This window comes from Urocitellus parryii, chromosome 8 (assembly GCF_045843805.1).
Source record: "Urocitellus parryii isolate mUroPar1 chromosome 8, mUroPar1.hap1, whole genome shotgun sequence".
In the NCBI taxonomy this organism is placed as follows: domain Eukaryota; kingdom Metazoa; phylum Chordata; class Mammalia; order Rodentia; family Sciuridae; genus Urocitellus; species Urocitellus parryii.
In genome coordinates this window covers 17,145,617-17,160,482 of record NC_135538.1, presented here as the reverse complement: position 1 = coordinate 17,160,482, position 14,866 = coordinate 17,145,617, and the positions used below count along the sequence as shown (strand labels likewise).

At 39.6% G+C, this 14,866-nt stretch overlaps 1 protein-coding gene across 1 annotated transcript in view; it reads left to right on the top strand.

The window, feature by feature from the left end:
• The window catches only part of Ust (uronyl 2-sulfotransferase), a 262,683-nt gene that overhangs the window by 209,076 nt on the left and 38,741 nt on the right, over positions 1–14,866 (top strand). The window contains exons 6-7 of the mRNA XM_026401958.2: positions 6,655–6,752; positions 8,592–8,749. Coding sequence (XP_026257743.1) covers positions 6,655–6,752; positions 8,592–8,749 — 256 coding nt within the window. The remainder of the gene's footprint in view (positions 1–6,654; positions 6,753–8,591; positions 8,750–14,866) is intronic.

The window sequence follows — 14,866 nt, the reverse complement described above, 5'->3', positions numbered from 1 at the left end:
CATGCTTCTTGCTCAGCTAGGGTTAACCACTGACAGACCTCACTCTAGCAAAACCTGTACAAGGCTCCCTGCAGTACAGTGGGTTTCTACTCCCTCAATCCCAAACACATCACAATTGTGAGTAGAATGTAAAAAAAAGGAAATTCAAATGAATAAGAAATAAGAGGATCTCCATGCCTGGAGGAATAACAGAGTGGGGAGCGACGGTAAAGCCACAGGCCAGCTGGGCTTCAGTCCAGAATCAGATAGTGGTGGCCAGAAGTTGGATCCTGCAGGGTACAAGGGACTAAAGTTGCCCCTGCTAATGTGGGGCATACCAGGCTCAGTGCTTCAAACCAGGGCCCAAGTGGGAGCCATACTTCTCCTCACTGTCAAGCAAAGGAAGCTGAACATAACAGAAGCTTGTTCACTGCTTGGGATGTGGCTTTTTAAGAGGCCAGAGACCTAGAGAAGTGGGGAAGCAAAACCACAGACTCATAACTAGTAAGTGAACCAAACTGTTTGCTGCTTTGTAATCATATCTGCAGCATTTTTATTGTTGCCATTGAATGGGATACATTTGAGACCTGGCTCTGGACTAAGGGCCCAGGAGTCTGGATAAAAGCAACCACAATACTGCAAGGGAGGGACAGATGGAAGAAGAAAGAAACATAAAAAGGAAGGAGGCCAGGGCTGGATGGGGGAATATGAATCTCCCACATAGATTAGCCTACAGACCAAAGATTCTAAAGCACATGAAAAAAACCTAACACCAAAAAATACAGCAGCAAAATCTATTGGAACATGAATTTACTTCAGATGACTTTAAGAAACAATGTGACAAAGTCTTTAACATAAGATGTTTGCAAAGATAAAACAATAAATAACTTCCACTTCAAAAGAAAAAAAACAGATAATTATAAAACAAAAATAGACATGAAACAAGAACATAAGAATATTTCAAAGGTAATCTTGACTCTTATAATGAAAAATATGGTCATTAAAATTTAAGAAATAGAGTAAAAGAGAACATTTGAGAATTAGAAATTAGACATGAGGAATTCATCAAGAAGATAAATTAGAAAGATAAAAATAGATGGATAGAAAAAGCACTTAAGAGATAAGGAAGAAAGATCATAAGATTCCAATAGTTAACCAATGGGATATCCAGAAAAAAGACTGGAAAAGAGGTAGGGTAGCAATATTTGAATCAATTAAAGGATGGAATGTTCTAAAATAAATGATGTTGATCTTTTCACTAAAAGTGTACCAGGAAAACTGGACAGAATAAACAAGTTAAATATATATCTGAATACTTCATAGTGAACTGCAGAATATCAAGGAAAAGGAAGAGATGCCGATGACCAATGAAAATACCATATTAGATTGATGCCAAACTTCTCATTATTAATAATAGATACCAGATGACAATGGAGTACTACCTTCAAATTGCTGAGAGAAAATAGCCATCAGCCTAGGATTTTATACCCAGCTAGCTAGTCACCCCACAGATATTTTCCAGACATAGAATTATGGAGTTTTCCACTTACTGACTTCACTAAAATGACTACTGAATTAGGGGGAAAGTACAGGAACCATAAGGTACAAGAAGCAGCAGTGAACAGAACCAATAATTAAAACATTCAAGTGTTTAAAAAAAATATTAAAATTAAACAATAAGATGGGGTGGTTGGTGTTTAATAGTTAAAGGTGCTAAAATCCTCTGATTTGGAGTAGTAAACAAAAAAAATTGTTTCAGGCTCTATTAGAAAAAATTAAGTTGAGCTTAACACTAAACATTTTTGGACATTTTTTCATGTACTCATCTTTCTGACCATCTATTTATGAATGAATTTTAAAAGTTCTATGCCCTTCCTCAGAACTTTGTAGTATTTGAAAGTATTTTAAGCTCCGTTGTTTTTATTTTTTGAGCTGTCAGAATTATATAGCTGAAAAAAATCTTAGATTGTTAAAAATGCATGGGTAATTATGAAAAGAATAAAAATATAATCTTTAGTGAAATAGGAAAGTAGAGAGAAAGGGAAGGGGTATTATTAAAAGTTATTAAAGTTACGGAAGACATAAAAGGGAAAACAAATGCAGAGAAAAATAACAACAACAATGAAAAAACATAAGATGCACAAACCCAAGAATAATAATCATAGTAAAATTAAGTGATTAAACTCATCTATTAAAAAGAGAGTTTCGCTGGGCACGGTGGCGCAGGCTTGTAATCCCAGCAGCTCAGGAAGCTGAGTCAGGAGCATCACAAGTTGAAAGCCAGCCTCAGCAAAAGCGAGGCACTAAGCAACTCAGTGAGACCCTGTCTCTAAATAAAATACAAAATAGGGCTGGAATGTGGCTCAGTGGTCAAGTGCCCCTGAGTTCAATCCCCAGTACCCCCCCCAAATAAAAAGAGTGTCATGTATTGTTTGTTGCAGATTTCAGCTTGAATTGCTTAAACACAATGAACAAATGATTCTGACCTACCCCAATATGAGAATCTCTGAAATGAAATTGTACTAGGTCATATTGTGACTTCATAGATTAAGCTATATTCAAAAATTCTAGTTGAAAAATTGAAGTTGGAATCCCAAGTAAAGTTTCATTTCTAATTCTGTTAAAGAAATAACCACATTCCTCTACTTCCTTTTCCCTCAGTTCCTCCAACTCACCCCTGAATTCATTTTTTTTTTGATTTATGATTTTATAAAGTTTATGTCCCCAAGTTTTTTTGCCAAGATGGACCTTCCCTTGTGAAGTGTTCTCCATTTTAATGTCCCACTTGGTACCGAATTTAGGGTATATAATGGTATTTTAAGTAACTCCTAGTGAGATTAACCTCTTTTTAAAGACATTCTTTGTGTTAATAATTCAGATATTATATGCAGAAAGCAAATGATCCTTAGCCAAAAACACTATAATTATGAGAGCTAGTAACTGATAATGTATTCCACGTTTACCTTTGAAAATGTCTGTACAAAACTGGGTTGGGTCCATTGTTTTTAAACTAGAATCTGTAGACATTTATTTACCTAATAAAATAACCACACAGACTGGCAAAATCCTGCCTGCTTGGCAGCCCTTCCTGCCCTGGAGCGTGGAATGGCATTGGATTTGAAGGCTCAGAGAGTTGAGTTCAGGAAGACAGCCCAGCAGCCCACCTGTGACTCCACCTGAAGGCCAGGCTGGTGTGCCCAGCTGTCCATAGGCTCAAAGGACTTGTATTACCTCATAATGGATAATGAAAACTGAAACAATCAAGGAATTGAAGTGCTTGACAGTGTTCAATAGTGATATTATAGACCAAAATTATAATAACTTAAATTTCTTTTCAATAAAAAATCCCATGTATATTCAAAGATATTTTTGATACTTACAATATAGACACTTTATAACATTTTATGCTTTTGTACACATAAGACACCTGCTCTTTCCCATGTTGACATGGGCTTGATACTGCTTTCTTGAAGGAGTAGGTGGGCAGGATAATAAATCAAAGGAATGGAACACCTTTCCAAACGAGCTCTAATCACAGGAGCAAGCAGTCATGAGCCAGTCATTGAGATCAGGCTTTCTATAACCAGATTACCTACTTGCATAAGGCAGGCGAACAGGCCAGAACAGAGCCTGACATCCAAATTGGAACAGGCTGACACAGAGTGGCAGCAGGCAATAAATGACATGGTGATGGGCAGTGGCCCAGAGTCCAGGAGATGGTGCTGAAAAAGAAAAAAAGGGAAAGTTTGGAATCTATAATTCCACATCTCAAACACAACCTTTATAAATAATTTTGATTTATTTTCTTCCAGTATTAAAAAAAAAGTAGTACCTATGTAATTTTGCCCTGGTTTTCTCAGATTAGAATTTTTCTTATAGTTATGTATGCTTTATTAAACATTTTTCAATGACTATAATGATTTACAATCAAATATATCACATTTATCTGATCACAAAAATTCATATATAATTTCTGATCTTTTAAACAATACTCTAATAAATATTTTACCATAAAAATGGAAGTTAGCCAACATGACTCCATATGCATCTTGTTATTATTAGGCGTGGCTCCCCACATTTTCTCGTCTTTATGAAATCATCATAGTTGAGGTCCCCACATTCCTTGAAAAGCACCAAAATCCCTTGACCTCAAGGCCAGACCATGTTCCACAGTTGTATTCATGCTATATATTAAAAGAAGTGCAAGGATGTTTCTGGAAAGCACCATTTACATCTTTCACAGAATCCTGCCCACAATCACCCTAAATGCTTGACAAATTTTATTGTAGTTAACAGAAAATGGCCCACTGAAATCTAATGGGAACTGAGCTATTTTCCAGATTGATCCTCCTCATTATCATTTCAGGATAAAAACTAGTACTACAGTTTTTCTTTAGTTTAATGCAATAGAAACATTAAATTCAGAATCTTGGAGTGCAGAAGAGGGGTTTTGAAAATGTTTGGTCAGTGTGTTTCCCTTTCAGGATTTAGGAGCTCACTGGATGAGGCCCCCAGTGAATAAGGATATTATCTACAACACATGTACAGTGATATGTCACTTACCCAGAAAGTCTTTATCTGCATTTCTGCCATCAGACACAGAGTCATAAACTCAGAAGTGTTATAAAGGACCAGAAAGCCACCAGAATACAGGCTGTACATGTTAACCCTCCAACAACACACCTTGTGCTCACAATAGGGAGAGCAAGGTGCTACTTTCACTAATGATGCTGCTTTCTGGAGGGCTGTGTGGAGAAGGGTTCTGAAGGGCATTTCTCGTGTCTATTAGAAGGAATGTGTCATCACTGATTCAGGCCTGACAGGAGCATGGGATGGGAGAACGAGGCTCTCTGGCCACCTGCCACTTTCCAGTCTTTTAAGCCTCACTAAAAAGTCTTGCTCAACTCTTCTGGTTCTGACTCAAAATTCTTTACAAGGCTTAAAAAAGGGCTTATGAGGCTGAGTGTGATGCAATAAAAGTTAGCTTAGCCCACGTCCACTCCACTTATCTAAATTGACTGACCCATCAAATTTGTACTCTGATTACCATGGTCCACCTGTGGGTCAAGGATTCAATACTGCCTCCGTCGTGAATGACAGTCATTTTTCTCTCTCCGTTTCTAACACAACTGTCACAGCCAGCCCAAGAAATTGTCCTTCATCTTGTCCTTCACCGTTCAACTTTCTCTAATGTCTGCATTCTTAAGAGTGTGAAGATTGGCTCCCAAATCTATTTTAAATCCACAGTGGAAAAGTGCTTTTATGTCACAGTGTTATGTGGTTTTATGTAGAGAGTAAAATGAGATACAATAAATCAAAAGTTCCACAGTAGTGGATTCTGGTTGATTTTGCTTTAAACTTTTGTGGGGTTTTTTTGTATTTTTGGTATAGCATAAACAGCAAATTTCTGATTTCCATTATTTTTGACCTCTCTATTTTCTCTGTGAGATAGCTGGAGTATATACACAAGACAGTAATTTTAAAAGGAAAAAAATTACAAGTAAATAGTAGAAAGGTCAGTAGAGTTAGAGGGAAGGGAAAAGGGGAAGTACTGGGGACTGAATTAGAGCAATTACATCCCATGCTTTTATAATTATAATCGTATTGTTCTGTATACCTTAAAAAAAACTAATACTTCCTTTTAGGAAATTAAAAAATAAAAGACTATTGGACTCACTGGGAACAGTTTTTAAATATAAGCTAGAGGGGGAAAGAATGAAAACACTGCAGATGTGTAACGAAGAAGGCATAATCTGAAGTTGAGTGACAGGGGAAATAATTGGCCCACATGATTGCCAACCTTAGTCAAAGGTCCATGGGGCAAATGGGGCAATAGTCTCATTGCACAGAGGCAGGATTGAGCCTATGACAAGGAGAAATTTGCCAAGACTCCATGACTAGCAAGTGGTACATTGCACTGAGGTCTGATGCTAACATGGGTGCCTTTCCCATCCCACCTTCCAAGAAGGGGGAAGTTTAAATGGCAAAGGCTGAAAGAAGATATTCTGTTAACTTAAAAGAAGTTTTGGAACCAGAAATTACCACCTTTTCTAGATCTTTAGCATACCAAACCATTCTTAAAAGCTGATTAGAGTAGTTTTGATTTGCATTTCTCTAATTGCTGGAGATATTGAATATTTTTTCATATATTTGTTGATTGATTATCATTTTGCAGCCCCTCTGAAATTTGCAGGCCCTTCATGAGACTATTGTGGATACCTAGTCATTGTTGGTTAAATGTGTGGTTACATAGGGAATCTCATTGCTCCAGGCCATACTGGTAGGTAACTAAGTCAGAACTCATTGAGAACTAAGTTATGCTAAATTTATTAAGTGCCAACTATGCACCTAATGGCTGGCTAGTAACTGCTGAGGTCCTAGCTGATCCCGTGGGTAGATTATTCTCACAATGCTTGTGATCCAGCCCACAGCCTTTGAGCCCCCTGGAGGGGCAGAGATGCAGTGTACTCAACTGAATGGGCACCCTCTGAACTGGCCTGGGGCCATATGTGTATCTGGTCAAATAAACCAGGTGTTGGGAGGCGAGAAGGAAGTTTTCTCTGGAGGTCTGTGAATTCTGTGCACCCCCTCCAAGCTTGCCCGTGCAATTTAAGTATTCATTTGAGGAACCACTGCGCAGACCATGAGGCATCTCACTGCTGTTTTCTCTTGTAGGATATCAATGAGTGCATTCTTGAAAACTACCCTGAGTGTTCCAACCCCAGGTTATTTTACATCATTCCGTATTTTTGTGGACAGCATCCCAGATGCAGGTAAAGACAAACACAGGTTCACAGCATGCTCACGTGCACAAGGCCAGGGCACCTACCAGACTGGCTCTGTGGGACTCTTCTCTATCCTACCCTCTCGACCTTCTGGAACACAGTTCATATTTACTATTGCTCCTCGTTTGAGACTCTGACAGAGGCCTCTAAGTCACCATGGTCAGCTGTGTCACTAGAATCTTCACCAGGCCCTTTCTTACACCTGGCTGTCACCACTCAGCCCACGAGATAGGGGCACTTGCTCCACAGTGGTGACTGTACTTAACCAACCACTGTCCCTGTCATGTTTCCTGGGTCTAAAACCCTGGAAATCCACACCCAGAATTCGATGGTGTCTCTCTCATGAAACAGATAATAGAAAAAGAGCAGTGGTCCCGTGAGTCCCCCTGGAAGGCCTGGCTGCTTTAGAAAGTGACTTACACAGAGCCGGCGCCCTCGGAGTGTGCTGTGCCAAATCCTGCAGAGCCTCCCTGGGGAACTTGTTCAGAACCCTCAACTCATCACAGTCTCTGAGGCGGGGTGCGGGCATTCCTGACCACCTCCGAGGTAGTTCCGGTGTAGCCACAGTGGAAAGCCTTGGACTGGGACTGGACAAATGTCTAGCTAAAGAAACAGTGGCAGCAGGGGACTACGATCTTTGCTTGGTGAAACAAAGACTTTTACCAGAAGAGACATCGTCCCCCAAAGGGAATCTTGATTAGAGCATCCTTATGTTCCTGAAGAGGCGAGGGATAACAGCTGGTCCTAGAGTGCAGCCCATTCATGGCACTTTGTTGCTTGTGCTGTGAGTCCTGCTTAATTATTAGGCGTGTCTTGCTGCTGCATGGTTTAGCCCCGGTAGTGCAAGAGTTTGCTGAATTCTGGGCCCAGCCACTGTCTGTCCTCCGCATCATCACACACATCCTGAGCTCAGGCCCCCCACCACACACGTGCACCCAGTAATGAACACTTTCCAGCTCATCCTTGTTGCCTCAGATGCTGGGAAGAGCTGGGACCAGATGACTCACTTTCTGATCACAGTGGACATACTTATCCAAAGAACCATGATTCTAACTCCCTAAAATATTTCTCAAATTGTCCATTTCCCAACCTTGGGCAGAGTGCTCATGATGCCTTACCTGGGCACACTAGTAATGCTTTTCAAAACTTTCAAACATTATCTTCTTCAACCCTATTGATTCTGTAGGGGTGGATAAGGGTTATTATTACCATTTTTCAAGAGGGAACTTGGCTTGCTCAAGTTTCTCCAAGTGGTAAATGATAGCCAGGCCTAGAGCCCAGCTCCTGGGCTCTTCTTGCTTATATAAATGTTGGCTCAGAGGCTTAGAAATCTGGCCTACAAATGAGATTATGCTGTTTCCCTTCTGTAATTAATAATTTTTTAAGAAAAGTTTTTCTTTCAATTCTTTAAAAGAATAAGACAATTGGCAGGCATGACTGGATGCTTGTTTTGATTTCTTTAGAAATACAGTGTCAGTAAGTTTCATATTTCAAAACATCAAACTTCTTTATTGTTCTCTTTGGGCCTCCTAATAAAAAGCCATTCTTCTGATCACCCCCTGATTAGCATTTGTAAGGACCTAAATGCTCATGTTTATATTTGTCTTTCAATAAATATGTAGGCTGGGCTCACTCAGTTCAAAGACCTTACACACAGGTGAAAATGAATGAAGAAGGACTAGTCAAGGCTGCACCCTGGCTAGTCCTGAAAGGAAGTCGGATTTGCAATTACACAAGCCAGGGCGGGAGGGCAGGAGCTATCAGCTTTCTGTGTGTTATTGCTGCCTTGCAAAAACAAATCTTTGATCAATTTTCATCTCCATAAAGGGAGCCTGGTGAGTGGGCCCTCGAACGCGCAAAGCTGAACGTGAATGAAAACTTCCTGCTCGTGGGGATTCTCGAGGAGTTGGAAGATGTGCTGCTTTTACTGGAAAGATTTTTACCTCATTACTTCAAGGGTGTGCTCAGCATCTACAAGGACCCAGGTAACTCCACCCCACACAAACCCTTCCCCAGGGAGGGTCTGTCTGTTTTCAAGGGTTAAGCACCTTGAAAAGGTCTTGGAAATGGAGGAGTGGCATGATCTCTGTGTTTCCCTGGCTTGCAGAGGAAGGTGAGAAGTATGAGCTGTTGATCTTAAAACCCTGAGCTCAGGTGCAAACACAAACTCACCATGTTTAAAGTCTTGATGTTTCCATTTGCCCCCGCAGAAAATGAAATGAGCAATATTCTCCATCAGCCTTGTCCTGAGCATGTTGCTGGGTAAACAAATGGGTCACCGTTACATAGCCACAGTCTCTGGATGGGGAAGCGTGTGGGGGGGAAAGAGCCATCGACATCATGAAGGAGCTGTGGCCCAGCTGCCATTGTGGGAGGCACTCCAGCTTCCAAAATTCCAGCAACAGAACAGATAGAGCCGCAAATTGAAAACACAGTTAAGAGTTTATTATACCTGAGTGGTCTGCAGGCAGAAGCAAGAAATGGGAGGTGGCAAAGCAGTTACAAGGGTGGCCCATAGTGTCACTGTAAAAATTATAATGCTCAGAAACCATCATTTTTTCCTCATTATTTAACTTGGAGAAACACACAATGTTGCTTGTTTCTTCCCTATGCTCCTTAACCCGTAGCTGCCACAAGCAGCCTGTTCACTGATCTGTTGATGGTTTTGTCTTGTGCTGAGGTGGGAGATGGCATTCTGCCTGTAAAAGTAAATAGCAGTCAGAAGACACCCAAAGGCAGCAGACACCCTAGCAGGGACTACAGACCTTGCCTGTGTACACTTGGAAGGTTCCAAGGCCCAGGTAAACTGGTCTCTGCCTGGAGGAGCCTAGGTACTGCTGCCCACCATCAGCAGAAGGTTCTACCTTAGTCTCTAAAATCCCATTCACCTACATGATGAACAGGCAGGAAACCTCAAGGTGTGCCCAGTGGGTGCATCTTCTCAGCAGGAAATGTGGTTTGAATAGCTAGAAGCAAAATAAACCTTAAAGAGCTAGTTTTGGAAATATAAGTCCTCTTTTGCCCTTTCAACTGCAGGCAATTTAAGAAGTTTATAAAATTTAAATAGAAAGAACCTAGAGAGCCCTGCTGTGTCTGATTTTTAGCTCTGTAAGACAACACAAACTCTGCTCATTGTGCAAGGAGAGGTCTTACCCTTAACTAGATTCCATTGAAGGTAAAAGGTTTGCACAAGCCATGGTTCTTTTCCACCTTTGGTTTTATCTTTTATTGTGTGTGTGTGTGTGTGTGTGTGTGTGTGTGTGTGTGTGTAAAATATACATTGTGTGTTTAATAAACAATATGAGATCAAGGGATGACTGAATCTTGGTAACACATCATTATCAAATAAAAATGAATGCTGTCTCATCCCAGTGTTTGGGGAGAGTATTAATAAGTCACCATGAGGGTCCCCTTCTATATCACAAAGCATCAGCTATCCTGGTCTGAGGCTGATAGACTTTATAAGATGCATGACCCAGCACATGGGTACAGACCCGATGACTTAGATGAGGACATATGGGTCATGGTGCTTCTTAAATATGTATAAACCACCCAAAGGGCCCACTTACCTGGCTGCTGTCAGGACATTTCTTCCTGACTTCCTGCTTTCTCCATTTAGTATGTGGCGTCTCAGAAATTGTGGGCTTCGTCCTGTGATCCATCAGTGCATCAAAATAGAAAATATTTCTGAAAATTGGATCATTATTAGCTCTTTTACCTTCAGCCACAAGCTTTCCACCTGTAAATTAAAGTTTTTTCCCTGGGAGTTTGGTAAACTAGTATATCAAATACCCTGGAGAGAACAAGGGGCATCTGGTTCTGTGCAGCTGGTGAAAAGCTTCCACAGTCTGGGGCAAACACAGCACAGCTGTTCCACCAGTTAAAATAGTCCAGTCATCCCTGCTGCCTTCGACCTATGCTTGGCTGCCCAGTCCTCCCCACTTTCCAACAATGAAGTGGCAAAAGGAGTGATTCATGGCAAAGGAGGGGTCTTCGGGACCACACCCACTGCTCTGAATTTGATTCCTGTTGGAAGTGGTTGTTACATATTTTGAATATCACCCATCACTCTCTGGGCTCCCACAAAGCATGTGCACCACAAAATGAACCTTGGACTTGAGACTGTGCTCTGTGGTCTCTTGAGTATCTTCTTGAGATACTTACTGAACACCAAGCAAGTCCATGGTCTCTGTCAGGAAGAGTTTCTGTGTCTCTGAGGCAGAGGACCAGAAATGAACCTGTGCACTTGGTCAGCTTTTCAGTATATCTTAGCATCTGCAAAGACGAGGCACCTATACTATTTTCTCATAGCCACAAATTATCGAGTTGGTATCAATTAGATCAAAGGAAGAGTAGCTGCATGTCACCTTCGTCTTGTTCACACCTCAGCACCTCATCTGTGCATTTTAAGTCTTATCTCTTACAGCGCCCTTAACATCATTGCTCTCATACTTTATCAAAGCATTTTAGTGGCTCAGCTGTAGAGCATTTGCCTAGCATGTGTAAGGCCCTAGATTCTTATCCCCAGCACTGCAAAAACAAAAACTTTTTAAAAAAAAAATATAATTAAGTAGGCTTAGAGAGCCCAAAGGAAAAAACCTAAAGTGTAAGCTATTGAGGGATTTTGTGACCCTTAATTATTATAGATTAACTGACCATCTGAAAAATTGAATTAATATGCAAACCCTCTACTGACTGTTTTTCTCTGGTGTTTGTCCTTTTATTGGGGGAAAATGCAGGTGTGTATTGATTTTTAGTAATCCCTCTCCAGCAATTCTACAACATGTACACCAGTCTCATTATTGAAGAAAAAGTACTACTAGCGATGATTATCTAGGGAACTAGTAAAAAATAGCAATGCCTGTTACTCAATTTTTTTTCATTTTTTCAATTATTTTAGATGAGAATCGAATTTATTACTTCTTACAAACTAGTACTTCTTGTTCTAATAACTCACCATTTCAATAAGTTAATGAACTTCCTAAATAATAACAGCTTGACTGTCCCCCATCTGCTTTTAATTTCTTATAGCAAGATATGCTGGTGTCAAAAATATTTGAGAGACCTAGTCTTTAGAAATTTTTAAAATTATTTTATATTAATGTTTGCATTTTGTGGAGACCCAGCTAGTTTATCTCAGAAGTACTTAGCATGAGATAAAAATTAAAATTTTAGCGTGATAGACAATCAGTAGACTATGCTCAGGTGTTTCTTACCATCCATAGGGCAGTTGCTGATATCAGGGCAAGTGTGGTGGAGTAAGTACGCAGAAACTCTCCCCAAGCCTGGACATTAGTTTGAATTAGCGAACCAGGGCCCAAACAGACTTTACTAGGGAAGGATGACTTCCCACTAATACAAGAAATACTATTCTACTTATTACTTCCCACTAATACAAGATCTACTATTCTATTTTTTTTATTTATTAATTAATCTCCATTGTATTTGCTCATTACTTCTTTCCCCACCCAACCACTACTTTAAAAATGAGTAATTGAAGCCAGCCCAGAGAAGTCATCTATTGAAGTGTGGGAAAAAAATAAGCAGAAAGACTCATATGTTTCTGAGCATTAGTGTATTTATAAATATTTTCTCTTCTTAACTTTTTTTTTTTTTGAATGGGGGTACTGGGGATTGAACCTAGGGGTGCTTGACCACTGAGCCACATCCCCAGCTCTTTTTTAATATTTTATTTAGAAACAGGGTCTCACTGAGTTGCTTAGGGCCTTGCTAAGTTGCTGAGGCTGGTTTTGCACCCACAGTCCTCCTGCCTCAGCCTCCTGAGCCACTGGAATTAAAGACCTGTGCTACCATGCCCAGTTCTCTCCCTAACTTTTAAAAATTGGCATGCTATTAGCTACCAAAATTTTTCTTAGTCTTGAATTTAAGGAACTAAAACTGCAGTAGGGGTACAGGCCAAAATAAACAAAATAATGAAAGACAAGGAACATGTGGATGTTTGTAATAAGAATAGTCATGTGAACATCCATCTATTAAGCCCTTGACTTGGCCAGTAACCAAGCCATCTTGTTTCAATAGCGCCACCTAGCATATACACATGGAACTGTATGATCTAATATTAATCTTTACATTCCTCCTTGAGGACTTGAAAATCCATGTGTCCAATCCTCTTACGTTGTATTTTAAATACTTTAAGTTATTAGTATTACATTAGTATTAATTTTTAACTTATTTCCACTACAGATGTAAACATTGATGCCACAGTAGAAAACTCACTAGATATTTATAGGCTGCACTGTAAATTGTTAAAGGAACAGTGTGTAACCAATTCCAAAAGAATGGCTAATTTGCAAACAGATAATCAACTTGCATACTTAAATTAATCTGTATGGTGATTTTCTTTAAGTAGGGTTCTATTTTTAGTTTAAGCAAAGCCCTAAAGGTTCAGTTCTTTGAAAAACTTTTCCATACCCAAAATTACATTTCTTCAAAACGCTCTTATTGAATTATTAACCTTGGTCCAGCAGGTGGCAGCATCTCTCCATTTTTTTTCCCAAGGAAGTGCCAATGGTTTTCTAATACAAATTCAGCATATGCAGGCTGGAGTTTACATAATAGGTGAACACACATGTACAGCCATGACTGTACGTGTGTGTGTGTGTGTGTGTGTGTGTGTGTGTGTACATGTAAACTAAAGAAAGATTCTGTATTTCATCATTTCTATTTTTATTTTCCACTTCCTATTGCTTTTAAGCTAAAACAAAAACTCAAAAATACTCTGGAACCTCAAAGATACAGTAACAGCCAAAAGAAATTCAAATTAATCAAGTTGTTTAGAGAGCACACTTTGCTATTGATTCATCTACTATCCACATTTTCCACAAGCTTTTTATGGAGGCACATCCTGAGCTCAGATTCTAATAATGTTGGCACTGAACTGTCTGTGTGTGTGTGTGTGTGTGTGTGTGTGTGTGTGTGAGAGAGAGAGAGAGAGAGAGAGAGAGAGAGAGAGGGAACATACATTCATATTCAAACAACAAAACTCCTTATTATACAGCAGTCATATCTGCATAAATAATTGTGGATTGCAAAACCAATGACAGTTCCTAAGTAATAATTATTTGCATAGCAATTGTCAATTTGTAAATCATTTTCATAGAGATGGTCTCATTTGACTCTTAAATGAATCCTCTGAAGATGAAGTAGCAAATATTCTTTTCTCATTTTTTAAACAAGGAAGCCAAGCTTCAAAAAGGCTCAACACTTGTCCACAGTTACCAAATCCCATACAACAACACTACTGTCTTAAGTGACGGAAGTCACATTCAAGCTTCTGTTCCCAGAACCACCACAAGACATCACAAACTTGTTCCCCTCTAAAAAATATTCTTCTGGGGGCTGGGGATGTGGCTCAAGCGGTAGCGCGCTCGCCTGGCATGCGTGCGGCCCAGGTTCGATCCTCAGCACCACATACCAACAAAGACGTTGTGTCCGCCGAGAACTGAAACATAATAAATATTTTTAAAAAAATAAATAAATAAATAAAAAATATTCTTCATATTTGGTTACTATTTCAGAGGTTTGTGGGTAATAAGAATTCATGGTGCATATTGCATTTGAGGTGGAATCATAAAAATAAAATCTATAGGTGGTCTCTATTCAGTAAGAAACACATTCAGAAATCATGCTTGGGGATGGGCATGTATTTCAGTGGTAGAATGCTTGCTTAGCATGTGCAAGGCCCCAAGTGATCCCCAGCAATGAAAAGGAAAAAAAGAAAGAAAGAAAGGAAATCATTATAGATCGTCAGCATATTATCTTAGGCCAGTAGTTTGGAAAATCTGCTATCTTTCTCATGGGGTGCTCAAAAGTCAAGAACAGTAGTGCTACATTGTTAAAACAGCATCTAAAAACATAAGCATCGGCATATAACTGTTCAATTGCAGCTAGCAAGCAATAGTTAAGAATTAGCATAATGTAAATACTCCATTATTTTAACTCCTGGAAATTTGGGGGTTTCTACAGAACATTTTCCTATAGGGAACTCTCTGACCACAGGCTGATAGCTTTATTGAGCTTCCAGAATCCCTACCTCACAAGGATGAGCCTCTAGATGTGTTTGTTTATAAAAGCCTAAATTG